The sequence below is a fragment of the Marmota flaviventris genome, chromosome 2 (genome assembly GCF_047511675.1).
Source record: "Marmota flaviventris isolate mMarFla1 chromosome 2, mMarFla1.hap1, whole genome shotgun sequence".
Lineage (NCBI taxonomy): Eukaryota > Metazoa > Chordata > Mammalia > Rodentia > Sciuridae > Marmota > Marmota flaviventris.
Genome location: NC_092499.1, coordinates 182,405,418 through 182,420,206, shown reverse-complemented (window position 1 = coordinate 182,420,206; position 14,789 = coordinate 182,405,418). Strand labels below are relative to the sequence as shown.

At 37.9% G+C, this 14,789-nt stretch overlaps 1 protein-coding gene across 1 annotated transcript in view; it reads left to right on the top strand.

Annotated features, from left to right (window-relative positions):
- Window positions 1-12,723, top strand: part of Mroh8 (maestro heat like repeat family member 8) — a 58,541-nt gene extending 45,818 nt beyond the window's left edge. The window contains exons 18-24 of the mRNA XM_027945082.2: window positions 176-340; window positions 1,039-1,194; window positions 3,376-3,498; window positions 4,923-5,022; window positions 5,269-5,334; window positions 9,997-10,153; window positions 12,535-12,723. Coding sequence (XP_027800883.2) covers window positions 176-340; window positions 1,039-1,194; window positions 3,376-3,498; window positions 4,923-5,022; window positions 5,269-5,334; window positions 9,997-10,145 — 759 coding nt within the window. The 3' untranslated portion in view covers window positions 10,146-10,153; window positions 12,535-12,723. The remainder of the gene's footprint in view (window positions 1-175; window positions 341-1,038; window positions 1,195-3,375; window positions 3,499-4,922; window positions 5,023-5,268; window positions 5,335-9,996; window positions 10,154-12,534) is intronic.
- The last annotated feature ends 2,066 nt before the right edge of the window (window positions 12,724-14,789 follow it).

The window sequence follows — 14,789 nt, the reverse complement described above, 5'->3', positions numbered from 1 at the left end:
TGAGGCAGCTCACTACCGCTCCACCACCTCTTATGCATCTCAGGCCTGCTAGTACTGAGACGCGCCATCATGCTCCCTTTACATGAATACTGAGTGAAGTTGAGAGCCCTCTCCCTTTGGTACCAGATGGCATGCCACCAGGAGAGGTGGTGATGTTCTCCCTTTGGACACACAGAGGGAAGACATCAAGAGCCTGTTGCCATGCATTTTAGACAGCTTATATGAAACCGATGAAAAGATTGTTTTGTTAGCCATTCAGATTCTCCTGAAGCTCGTCAGGACAATGGATTTTACTACGCTGGCTGCCATGATGAGGACACTGTTTTCCTTATTTGGTGATGTAAGATAATAAGAGAGGAGGGACTTTCCCTAGGCGGGAGGGTAATTGCCATAACAGAGAGTAGAAATTGGGATAGTAATAAGTATGTTCTATTTTATATAGAACTTTTTACTTTCAGAGCACTTTTCAAATCTTTCAAGACCCTTCCAGGTAACCCATGATGTGGTAGGGTGGTGTTAATGTTAATTTTTCAGATTAAAAAAAATTGAGACATAAAAGCTTGCCAAGGTATTATCTTGCTTTGTGGGATGGAGAAAGAGTTTAACATTGTCTTTGCTTTCAAGGAATAACAGGACTTAGTCAAGATGATGGACTGTAGTCGTGTCCTTGTCTCAAATGCCAACAATTTTCCAAAATGAAATATATGGAGCACATTGACCAGCATCATTGGGACAGTAAAATATGCCATGGCTGGGATTTTGAATATAAGTAAAATAGCTTGTGTGAATGGTTAATACCAGTATCAGACATAAGCTTTGACAAAAGCAGGTAGGACTGTGCCTCCTTCCCACTTGTGGAGTGAGAGGACAAGACAGACTGCAAACAGCAGTTCTGGCTTGCTCCATATGTATTGCCTCCAGCTGCACTGCGGCTAAACAGCCCCTGTTAAGACTGGCATTTCAACCCACCTGCAGTTTTTATAAGCTGAGCATGAACATGTTCATCGAGTTGCATCCTTCTGGCTGTTTCCTTCATAGGTGAGACCTGATGTTCATTGTTTCTCCATGACCCTCTTCGGAGCCGCCATAAAGTCTGTAAAGCACACAGATAAGAAGGGTGTGGAGAACCAGGTCCTGGACAGCTTGGTCCCACTTCTTCTGTATTCTCAGGATGAAAATGATGCAATAGCTGAGGTAATACCTGCTGTCAACTTCCTTGAGTCCCAAGGAACTCTAAATTCACAGCCAACTCTGCAAAAAAGGATTCATGTCTTTTGAGAGCCAGGGACTTTGCAGTAGCATCTTTGTTCTCCATTTTCTCTGATACAGTGCTACATTCAATTATTTTGCCTAAGTGAATTGTGTGAAACTTTTACTCCTATTTTTTATGTAGTAAATTGTGGCCCTCTGTGGGTAAGAATGATATGTTAGCCCTCACTGTAGCCTCACACCAGTTTTCAGCCTAGCAACAAGCCCTAAACATAATGCCCAAATCAATAGACTCTTTTTTTTTTTAATGACAATGATAATATTCTGTCATCTTTCTTTTTTTCACTTCAAGAACTGCTTCATTATTAAGACAAATAACTTGGTTGGGGTTAGGTCAGTGAGAGTAGACTTGCCAATCTGGAGAAGCCAATATTTCCCCTAAATCTCCTGAGAGTATTTGCCATAAAAATTGTGGTTTTCCATGTAAGCCATCCTCTTAATTGGGTGGTGGGTGGGAAGTTGAAATGTTATTCTCTTTAGTTCTGTCACAACATCAGAAGCCTGTCCAGTCTATGGTGCTAACTATGACCACCAGTTGCAGCATCCCAGGGAGTTGTATCTAGACCACAAGTATTCTGGAAGAATCCTGGGGCTGTCTCCTCTGTAGGCTCCCCTTTACAGAAATGGAAGTCAAGGTTGCAGGTTCAAAAACAGATGTGAGATTGTGGGCCCTAGCACCTTGGTATGGGGAAAGGTTTACAGTTGTATAATCAAAATATGAAACGCTTCAAACCCCAAAAAGCAGTGAAGCAGAACTTGCCAACCAGGTGACAGGGAGTATGGCCTGGGAAGTTTACAGCTCTTATCAATACCACACCCTGCCCTGCCAGCCCTTGGCAGTTAGGTTTAGTGGGCTTATTTCCCTTCAGACATTGGATAACTTCTAGCCATTCTCCAAAGCTCCTCAGTCTAAGCAGAGGGGAAGATGTCTAACATAAATCAGGTTATGAGTCACTGGCACAGAGATCATAATAAGCACCCATACAGCAACCTCCATGCTAAAAATAAAACAGGAATAAATTATATATCTTTCCCTAACTGAATTCCCTCAAAAGTGTGATCTTAAATTTGTTATCATTCCTGTGTTAATATTGTTCATGTTTTAAAACTGTATATGTTGTATCATTCTCTATATCTTTCAGCATTTTGTTTAACATTGTATTTATGAGATTTACCCATGTTGTAAAACTCTAGATAATTTATTTTCACAGCTGTATGAATTTCCATCAGATGAGTAACCTACAACTTATCCCCTTCTTCTATTCCATGCCATTTAGACATGAAATTTTTCAGATTTTCATTATTACAGCACCACAATGAGCATTCTTGAATATCTTTCCTTATACACATGTGTGAGAATTTCTTAAAGGCATAACCTAGAGGAGGGTATCTGGATATCTTTGGTTTACTAGATTTTTACAAAGCACTAAACAAAGCAATTAAACTACCTTGAACTATTAAGATGAGCTCTGTTGCATTTGTGAAGATAAAAAGGTGCCATCTGGGTCCACTGAACTAATTTTTTATTCCCATCTATCCCCATAGGAATTTTTATGCCCAAATATCTAGTGGGCCTGGGATAAAATACTTGCTTGGAGACTCATCAGAGATGTTGTATGGTCCCTGGGCAGCATTTGGAGAGCAATGAACTAGCGAAGAGGCCCACTAGCTAAATCAGTACTTTAGTTTCTTCCAAATCAGAGATGCCCCAAGCTGGCACAAAGTCAAGAGTTACACTTCCCCATGTAGAGTAACAGAAAAATGACTTAGGTGTAGTCAGTAGGGTTGGGGTTTCTGTCTCTATAGAGCATGGTAATTGAGAATCCCTGTGGAATTTCAAGTCTGGGTAGCATGCCCGAAACCAGTGATTTCTGCATCTTCCCCTCAACTCTGAGGTTTTATGGATCCTCTCAGGGACTCTGGGGAAGTTGGAGGAGGAGAACAGCATTTTGGTTCCTTGGCACCCCTCCTCTCACTCCACACAGGGAAATCCTGAGTTTATCAGCTTTTCTCATTGAACTTTGGTGTCTGTTTTATCAAAGAAAGATTACCTCAGCTTAAAAAAAAAAGTTTGGAAATTCTGATCTATGATCATCTTTTTCACAGGAGAGCCAGCGAGTCTTAACCATCTGTGCTCATTTCCTGAAGTGGAAGTTGCCCCAGGAAGTGTACTGCAGAGACCCCTTGTACATCAGACCTACTGAAGCCAGAAAAATCTGCAGATTCTTCGTATGTGAGAAATAATGGCTTTGTCACCTCTTCAACATGTCAACATACCTAGTTTTCCTGACATGGTTTTTAATGGTAGAATGTGGCATTCAGGAAACATGGCTCACCACTTTTCATGCCACCACATGAATCTCTGAAATGTTTTAAACTGTAGATCTATTTTTCTATAGTTTTCTCCCAACTGAGTCAAATTCACTTCCTCTTACCAACCTTCTTCACAAATTAGACTGGTGAACTCTTAGAAGCCCACTAACCTGGGTCTGGGGTTATAAGGTCAGGCTGATAGTTTTGTTCAGAAAACTCCACATGGGCTGAATTGAAGTGGAGTTATATATTCCCCTTACAGCTGTCTCTCACCCTTCCCTGGATATGGTAGGTCATCTTATTCCCCATGAAAGCATGTTTAGGGGACCCCCCCAACCAACGGTTGCCATGCAGTGTAGCTGTGGGCATGATGGCAGCATGCCATTGGCTATGGCACTGGGCCCAGATGGCACCTTCTCCCTCACAGATTCAACAGAGTTCATCACAGGAGCAGGCTAGAACCAGCAAAGTTCTGGAGGCCCATTCTTGGTTTTCTAGAAACTGATTATAAACTACCTGGATTCTACTACAAAGTCCCTGGGACTGACTATTCCTAGAAATCTTCCATAGGTCTAACCTGTTTAGGACCAGGAGTGGTCTCCTCTGCTCAGGCCGGCAGGGTAGGAACCCCCAAGAACCCTTGTGCAGGCTTTCCACTGGAGATTCTCTCTGACCTGCAGTCAAACCTATAGCTTGATGCACTAATGATAGTATTTGACTACAAATTGTTCATGTTAAATCATAAGCTCTATGAGAACAAATTCCTGTCCTCAGCCTGTCTCTCAGGTGCCTGTCCTTGTCAGAGATCCACTGAAAGGTATATCCATTCCCCCGATAAGCAAAACACATCCAGTGTGCAACAAGCCATGGAAAAGCCAAGGTTTAAAACCCAGTTGGGAGTCTGCAAGCTAGTAAGGGAGATGAAACCTGCAGAAATTAATAGAAACTCAAAGTGGAAAATGACTTGTGCCAAGAAAGGAGCATCTGCAAAATGCTCAGAGCAGCATAAGATCAGGCAGGTAAGCGGTCAGGGAAAAGGTGAAGGAGAAGCTTAGAAAACAGAATCCAGGGAAGCTAGGATGGCTTTAAAGGCATCACAGCATGATACACAGCATGAGTTGGGATGGGCAAGAGATTTTCAGAGGATTTAGCTTTGTATAGGGGCTTGTTACCGTGGCATACCTTTGTAATCACTGATAGTGTTCACTAGTTATATCAAGCACTCTTGTACTCTGCCTCTGTATCTGATATAGTCCCTTACCCTGCAAACTCTGGTGATACTGATCAAAATAGTACTGCTACTTCACTGCTTTGTACTCTTATTTTTCCCCCTAACTTAGGGAATAAAATGCAGGGGGAAAATTAACATCTTAGCCCAAACTCTGATGTACTCCAAGAATACAAAACTTCCCATCAGAAGAGCAGCAGTCTTGTTTGTAGGTACAAAGAAAATTCTTTCATTTCTATAGTCATCCTGTATTTTGCTAAATTGTGTTGTTGTGCATCCCCATTTTTTAAGATGGCCTTGAAAATATTTCTAGGAGAAAGGAGCTATGTTACGTATATATAAATATCATACACTTGGAAGTCCGGTTTTTAGAATTTATTTAATTATCAAAAGGCCAATTCTGCCAGCTGCCCGGATGTTTTAATGATAATAACTCACTGACTTTATCCTTTGTTTAGGGCTTTTGTCAAAATACATGGATCAAAATGAGCTCAGTATAAAGGGCACTGACTGGATACAGAATGGTAAGTGATAACACTCCTTGGATTTGGGATGCACCCATATTTTGGAAGGTATCTGAGGCCATGACTGTGGGCAGGCAAAGCTGAGACTGTGGCATCCAAGGATCCTGACAAAGCCATTGGTGACCTCAGCTGAATGACAGTCTCATCCTAGTCCAATTCCCCCTTTAGGGAAAGACATGACCCTATTTGTCTGGAAACCAGCTTTAATTAACATCTTGGGGTCAGTTCCTAAATTTTTCTGCCAGGAAATAAAACATTACCTAGAAATACAATCTTAGTAAATCTTATGATACCTCACAAATACTAGAGATGATTTCAGCACTATTATCTATAAGCAGTTGTCCTGTAAGGTGTGGGACTTGGCAGTAGAGATGTTTTATAGTCATATAAGGCAACTGTCTGCAAATGCTTTTGGAATTTTCAATGAGTGAAAATTTTCTGTAATTGTACTGATCTGCAGATTTAGTACTCTAAGAATTATTTATTGCCACTTAAGAAGTAGTTCTATAATTAGAAAATGCCAGGAAATGCTGTCTCACAATCCAGAATTATCTTCTTGAAAACCAAATTAAAATCCTGAACATTTCACTACTTTTAAAATAAAAACATATAAGTAGCTAAATGTGGTGACACACCTGTGATGCTAGCAACTTGGAAAGTTGAGGCAGAAAGATCACAAGTTTGAGGCCAACCTCAGCAATTTAGTAAGACCCTCAGCAACTTAAGAGGGATCTCGTATATATATATATATATATATATATATATATATATATATACGTATATATATATATATATATATACGTATATATATATATATATATATATATAATATATATGTGTGTGTGTATTTATATTTTAAAACTGCTCGAGACTAAAGTCTATTTAAGAAAATCATGCCACTCTTCTCTAAGATTTCCTATTTCTTCATAGATATCAGAAAGAAGGAAGAAAAGAACCATGCAGATTATTCTATGGGATAGGATTCTACATGGCTAATTCTATCTGTTTAAAAGAAAATTATTTCTAATCTAACATTGGGGAACCAAAGTTCCCTTTCCATTCAAAAGTTAGTTATATAGAAGATTTAGAGTATGTATATAAAGTTATGTGCATATATAATAGGATAAATCATATGAAATTGTCAAATTGTAGGTCAAAAAAGAGTCTCATATCAGCAATCTCATGTGACTTAGCCTAATGAAACAACCTCACACATTCCTCCTTCCCTTGTAGTGGCTTCTCTGCCAAATAGGCTATTTGACAGGACATGGTGGCTTGCAGCTGTCATCCTAACTATTCAGGAGGCTGAGACAAGAGATGCCCTGGAGCCTGTAACATAGCAAGACCCCAATCTCAACAAAACAAAACAAATTAAAGGAAAAAATGCGGTATTCTGATAGTCGTGTGTGTGTGTGTGTGTGTGTGTGTGTGTGTGTTGCTTAGGATTGAACCCAGGGCTTGTTTTAATATATATTTTTAATTGTAGGTGAACATAATACCTTTATTTTACTTTTTATGCTGAGGATCGAACCCAGTGCCTCACATATGCTAGGCGAGCACTCTACCACTGAGCCACAACCCCAGCACCCTCCCATAATAGTCTTTTAAAAATAAACTTATGTTATTTACCATTGGTAATTTTAAAGCTAAATTTAAACAGAAAAAAGGCAACAACAATTTAAATATCAATTTAAACTGATTTATGACAAATTAAGTTTCAATTATTTAGTTCAAAAGTTGATGTCTGAATTTTAAAAAAAAATTTAAATTGATGTCTGCTCTTTATGTATTCTTTTGAACATGTAGACACAAATCTAAGTGCAAAATATTGTATGTATACTTTTTATTATTATTTATTTTATTATTATTTATTTTTATGTGGTGCTAAGGATCGAACCCAGTGCCTCTCACATGCTACGCAAGTATTCTACCACTGAGTTATAACCCTAGCCCTAAGTGCAAACTCTTTAAGAAACTTTAAAAAAAAAAAAAAAGTGAAATCTTCCATTTTGGAAATAAACATGACAAATTTATTTATTTAATTATTTATTTTTTTAGAGAGAGAGAGAGAATTTTATTATTTATTTTTTAGTTTTCGGCGGACACAACATCTTTATTTATTTTTTTATGTGGTGCTGAGGATCAAACCCAGGCCACATGCATGCCAGGCAAGCACGCTACCGCTTGAGCCACATCTCCAGCCCATAAACATGACAAATTTAAAGGCTAAAATTCTACTTAAGACATAAAAACTCCAAACCATAAAGAGGATGTAGATTTTTATTTATTTTTATATTTTTTACTTTTTAGTACCAGGGATTGAACCCAAGGGCACTTAACTGAGCCACATGCCTAATCCTTTTTGTTTTTTATTTTGAGACAGAGTCTTACTAGGTTGCCTAGAGTTTCAATAAGTTGCTGAGACTGGCCTCAAACCTACTATCCTCTGCCCCAGCCTCCCAAGTTGCTGGGATTACAGGCATGCACCACAGCACCCTGCTAGGACTTTGCATTTGCATAGAGAATTAGATATTAATAAGGATACTGTGGGCACAGTGGGATACACCCACGGTGGTACACATGTATTCCAGTGACTTGGAAGGCTGAGCAGGAGGATCTCAAATTCAAGACTGCCTGGGAAATTTCAAAATAAAAATTAAATGGGCTGGGGAGGTATCTCAGTGGTAAATCACCCTTGGGTTCAGTCCCTACTACTGTAAGAAAACCTCTCACTCTCTCTCTTTTTTATTTTTAAGCAGATATAAAAGATCAAGGGGCTGGGGTTATGGCTCAGTGATAGAGCTCTCACCTAGCATACATGAGGCATGATCCTTGGCACCACATAATAATAAAATAAAGGTAATGGTGTCTACCTACAACTCAAAAACAAATATTAAAAAATAGACTGATCCACAAAATAGAAGATTATATTTGTCCACATATTTTTTGCTAGTTTGTTTGTAATACTGGGGATTGAACCTAAGCGCTCACTACCACTGAGCTGCAGCCCCAGCCCTTTCTATTTATCTTGAGACAAGAGTTTCCCTAAGTTGCAGGGGCTGGCCTTGAACTTGATCCCCCTGCCTCAGCCTCCCAAGACTCTGGGAGTACAGGTATGCACCACTGCATCTGGCTACATAAAGAATTTTAAAAGTAACTTTAAAAAAAAAAAGAAACAGACAAAACTGAAAGGCAAATAACAATATAAAGATAAATACTTATGATAAAGAAACAAATCTGTACCTTCACAAAAGTAACAAACAAAATGAACAAGCAGTTCATAGAGGAATCACAAATGCCCAATACATAAAAAATATTTGCTAATACTAGTAATCAGAAGTTTGTAAATAAAATGAGGTGTCCATATATGCTTTTCTGTCAGTAATACTCAAAATTGATGTATTAAAGGACACTGATATTTATTATACACTATGCTTGTATGAACATAAATTGTTCAACTTTTTAAAATGAATTTTGGCAGTACATATGAAAATCTTTTAAAATAAGCATATACTTTGATTTATCAATCCTACTTCTAGGACTTATGAAAATAAATAATTAGGGCTGAGGTTATAGCTCAGTGGTAGAGCACTTGGTTCGATCTTCAGAACCACATAAAAATAAGTAAATAAAGATATTGTTTCCCACTATAACTAAAAAAAATTTTAAAAATAATAATTACAGGAATGTCCATTTCAGTGTTATTTAGAATAATAAATAGGAAACATTTTAGACTGGAAAAGATTGGGAATAAGTGAATTCATAGCATGCCCACATTGTAGAATCATATATAGCTAAGAAAAACATTACACAAGAATTTTTAAATGACTCAGATAAATTATGATGAGATATTTTTAAATAAGAATCAATTACAGGAGCCAGGGTTGTGGCTCAGTGGTAGAGTGCTTGCCTAGCATGCGTGAAGTACTGGGTTCAATCCTGGCACCACATAAAATAAACAAATAAAATAAAGGTATTGTGTCCATCTACAACTAAAAAAAAATATTAAAAAAAGAATCAATTACAGGGTTATATGGTTTCATTTGAACAAAAAATAAAAACATACATATATAAATAAATGCCTAGAAAAAAGACCAGAAAGATAAATACTGAAGTAATAGTGGTTAGCTCTAGGTGGCAGGATTATGGGTAACTTTTATTTTCTTCTAGTGCTTACATGTATTGTCACATATATTTTCTACACAATGAACTTATATTTCTTTTGCAATAAGAAAGTATAAAAATAAAAATTTAAGAAAATATTTAAAAAGGACACCAGGCTCTGGGTTTGATCCCTGGCACCACGAGGGAGAGAGACAGACAGACAGAGAAGAGAGAAGGGAATAATGGTATAAGTTACATTTAGGACACAGCAACTTAGAGGTTCACATTAGACATGGTTTGGAAGGTCCAGATGAATTGACTTTAGGTGTACTACTTAGAATGTGATTATTTCAGAGGAGTAAACTATGCAGCAACTCAGAACTAGTAGGTTTTGTAGGTCTGATTCTAAATCAGAATCCATCCACCAACCTAAAAACTTTCAGTGTCTTAGAGAAAGTTGGCCTCTGGACACAGAGGCTGTTCTATATTTAGAGCCCAGCTCCTTTCCAGAAATCTCAAAGGACTTTCAGGTCCACCCTTGATTCTCTTGCCATTTAGATCTGAGAGAGATGCTACATGACCCTGAGCCTTCTCTGCGCATCATCGTCTCCCAGGCTCTGTTCCGAATCCAGAAGGCAATGGCTGAACCAGAACCCGAGCAGTCAGTTTGCTGGTTGAGGAAGCTCATGGGCTGTCTCCCTACCTAGAAATGCAGGTAAAAGCCAATCCTTTCAGAAGCCATTCCAGCAACTAACACACACCCGCCCCCCCAACACCATTTTTCCAGACTTGAACATGAAGCTACCTCCACCCATTTAATTACCTCTGGCATGTTTTTTTTTTTTTTTTCTGTCAAAACCTTTAAGTAATTAGAGAATATGCATTCCTAATTTCTTTTTTTTTAAATTTTTTAATTTTCATTTTATTTTTATGAGTTGCTGAAGATTGAACCCAGGGTCTCACATGTACGAGGCAAGTGCTTACTGAGCCACAATCCCAGCCCCTGCAGTCCTAATTTCAATTATGCAGTTCTTGATTTAAAGTTTCAGATACAGTGAAAAACATAGTAAGTTTTTAAGGCATGTCAGAACATTCATAAAGTTCCAGTCTTAATAAATGGGTCTAGAAACATTTCAAGAGATTCTAGCTGGGCACAGTGGTGCACACCTCTAATCCCAGCAACTTGGGAGGCTGAGGCAGGAGGATGGCAAGTTTAAAGCCAGCCTCAGCAATTTAGTGAGGCCCTAAGTGACTCAGGGAGGCCTAGTCTCTAAATAAAATACAAAAAAAAGATCTGGGGATGTGACTCATGGTTAAGCATCCCTGGGTTCAATCCCCAGTACTAAAAAAATAAAAAATAGAAATCCCAGGGCTTGGGGTATAGCCAGTGGAAGAGTGTATATATGAGTATGTGGGAGGTCCTCAAGTCAATCCCCAATACGAAAAAAATTCAATGTTGCAATGTTAGTATTGTTGGCTCTTTTGTCAAGGCTACTTAATTGTCAACAATCTTAATACCAGTCCACTTTTGTAGTTTCCTATTTAATAATGTATTTTTATAAAGTCCCTATGGACTTTTATAAAGTTCCTTTTATAAAGTCCCCTTTTCTCCTTCCTTTCTATTTCTCTTTAAATTCTTCAAGCAAGCCAGGTGTTGTGGTGAACACCTATAAATCCAGCTACTCAAAAGACTAAAGCAGGGGTATCACAAGTTTAAGGCTAGCCTGGGCAATATAGAAAGACCCTATCTCCGAAAAATTTAAAAAGGGCTGGGAATGTATCTCTGTGGTAGAGTACTGTTGAGTTCAAACCCCCAAATGGCCCTCTAAAATAGAACAAAACAGAGCTGGGGATGTGGCTTAGTGATTTAAGTGCCTCTGGGTTTAATCCCTGGTACCAAAAAAAATAAATAATTTCAAAACAAAAACTTAAAGCAATAAAAACTTTTTGAAAGCTATAATGCTAAACCTATGCCAATTCCACTTTTCTTCCCTCTCTTTCCCATTTTCCTTATTTTCTCTCCTACAACTACTGTCAGATCCTCAAATAACTCTCGGATAGAAACTTGTTGAATACCCACTGCCTTCTGAAAAGCATAGAAGAAATTTTTCTTGTAAGCAAAAAAAAAATGAATAACATTTGTAAACAAAAATTTTCTAAGAAAATAATTAGTTTGTGTTGGGTGAATACCTTGATAAGCTGCATGTGGAAGGGTAGAAAATCCCTAAGGGGCATGCTAGACTAATTAGAAAGTTGCTCTAATTCCCAGGCTCTTGTTTGGTTTAGGAACATAACAAAGAGCCAGAGCTGACCTGTCTAGGGCAAAGGAAAGGCCTCTTGGATGTGGAGTGGAAAAGAGAAAGGAAATGGAATGATTGGCAGATGAAGAAGAGACACCAAAATAGTGAACTGCATTGCTTTTGTTGTACAGTGGGAAGCATGAATCCTTATTCATCTGTCCACCACCTTCCACCCCATCCCTCTGCCAGGGCATCTTGAGGAACAAATTTTTCCATGATTCATACTGAGATAAGTTTTGAGGGATGTGACAGTGTACCAAGTGTGGCTTCAAGGGGATCACTGCCCAAAAGGTCTTCGAATGTGGGGCCAGCAGGTGCTTTGAACTAAAATGAAAACCTTAGTTGCTTTTTTAAAAAAAAATGATTTTTAGTTGTTGATGTACTTTTATTTTTTATTTATTTACATGTAGTGCTGAGGAACGAACCAAGTGCCTCACACATGCTAGGCAAGTGCTTTGCCACTGAGCCACAATCCCCGCCTTAACCCTAGTTGCTTTTGATGGATTAAATCTTGATCCTCAAGCAGAACCAGAAGTACACCTTGAGAATAGCCACTAGATGATAAACGTCAAAGCAGAGAGCACATTTCAGTGCATAAGCCCCTTGCCATAATCTCCTTGGTCTCATTACATGTAACCAATTCTTCACTTTTGAACTAGTCCATTTTCTGTATTATCCAATAAAAATGAATAACATTTTATTGAGTGCTTATAATGAGCCTAACTCTAAGTACTTTATATGATTAGCTCTTTTAGTCCTTGTAATCTCTTCATCTATTATTATCTCCATTTTGCAGATGGAGAAGCTGTGGAACCAAACATGAAAGTGACTTGGCCAAGGTTACACAACTAATAAATGGCAAAGCCAGGATCCAAAGCCAAGTAGTCTGGCTCCAAAGCTCCCTTCCTTGACTGGTCTCCTCTACTTTTCTTCAATCTGTCCTTTCCCTTGAACAGGAATAAATGCAGATCTGCTCTAGAACTAATATATTGCTGAGCTCATGGTGTAAACGAACTCATGTAATCAAACAAATATTGTAAAGTAGTAGTATCAAATTCATCAAATGCAAAGGTTGAACACTTTTTACCTAAAAGCTAGTATACTTTATTTTTTAATTGGATAGAATATACATCCTACTCTGTAAAAAAAAAAAAAAAAAAGTGGAGTTAGAGCAAAAGTGGTGATTATTTTTTAACATTTTCTGAATCTTTGGTTTTTTGAACTATTCCAGTCTCACAGTAGAGACAGACCTCTTGTGAAAGGAGCATATTGTCTTTTGATTTTTTTACTGAAAAACAAAGGAACAATTTCATTTATCAAATCCAAAACAAAAGGGGTGTATGCTTTCAGAGTCTGGGTTTAAGATGCAGTTGACTCTAGTGATGTGAGAGACTGAATAACAAATCCTTTCTCTTTGCTCGTATTTATGCCCGAGTCCCTTTTTATTTTCTGAGTAATACCACCAACAGGGAGTAGGAAGCACAATAAGGCTTATTCTACTTTATTTATGCTTTATTATGTTAAAATTCACAGAGAGAAGCATCACAGAGGACTGCTCTTTACTGAACTACCTCAGCAATTGGGAAGGCCTGAGAAGTACCTAATAGTAATTACCAATGCTATTTAATCCAAAGAGCTCTAATATTTTTATATAAGGCTCTCCTCAAAAACAGGTTTATGTTTCTATGAATTTTTAAAACTATACAAAACAAAAATTTCTGGACATTTTATTTTGCTATGTTGAAATAAAAGTTCAATATAATACAAATGTCATTTTGGTTTAATCTTTATGACACACTATTTTATTGTTCATTATCTATTACTGACGATCTGTCTATTATTTTTAGATTCTCACTTTTTTATGTTGTTTTGCTTCTTTCCCTTATACTTAAATATCTATTTTATAAAAAAAAATATTTTTCCCTCTTATTGTAGGTTTAAACTATCATGTAAATAAAAGATGGGGTTGGAGAAGGAGCGATTCAGGCACCAGAGATAGCAAGTAAAACCACACTAGATAAAATTGTAAAATAGTTGAATCTTTGCCCCTTCCAGCTTCCCTGCCTTCCTTTTCCCAAATTCTTGCTTCCATGCTCCTTTTCCTGTCCCTCCCTCTCAGGAAAAGATGTAAAAAACTGGTTATGTGTAAATGATTAATAATCACAGCCTAATGAAGTCACACTTCTAGAGATTTTTGCTTTTAAACAGGTAGAATCGAAGGCTTGAAGCTCTACTCAAAATTTAAAGTATGGGCTGGAGTTGTGGCTCAGCCGTAGAGCACATGTGAGGCCCTGGGTTCGATCCTCAGCACCACATATAAATAAATAAAATAAAGGTATTGTGTCCAACTACAGCTAAAAAATAAATATTTTTAAAAAATTTAAAGTATTACTGAGCAGAACAGAGAAGTAGGGTCTGAGACAAGAGGGATTGGAATGGAAACTTTCTGTCATCCCTGGAAGCTTATCACATTTGCTTTTTCTACCTCTCCTAAATCTGGTCAGAAGCAGAGGAAAAGGAGGAGACCGAAGGGAAAGGATAATTAACAACTACCTCCTCATATGAAAAACAAAAAGGGGAATAATGGTTTCTACCCTTGCTGAAAAATGGTGATGAATTCCCAGCACTCAGGTAGACTTCCCTTATGCCTGCCGCCATGATTCACTTATATTTCTAAACTCATCTGAGTCCAAAGAGAACAACACTGGCTTAAAATGGCTCCTTTTAGGACTCAGGGAATAATTCAGTGGTAGAACATTAACTTAGATGCACCTGGCCCTGCCCTAGGTTCAATCCCCAGCACCAAAAAAATAATAAACCAAAAAAAGTGGTTCCTACAGATAACAAACGGTGGCATGAATATAAAAAGGGGAAATTTTTTTAAAGGAACAGGGATACAGAAAGAGGTTAGAGGGTAGAGTTGAGAATCCAGAGAAGAGATCCACTTGTGAATTAGATGAAGAGGTGGGAAGATAAGACAATACAGAAGATACATAAAACAGGGTCCAGCGTTTTGTGCATTGGTCCCTAGGATCTTGCTTTTCATCTTTC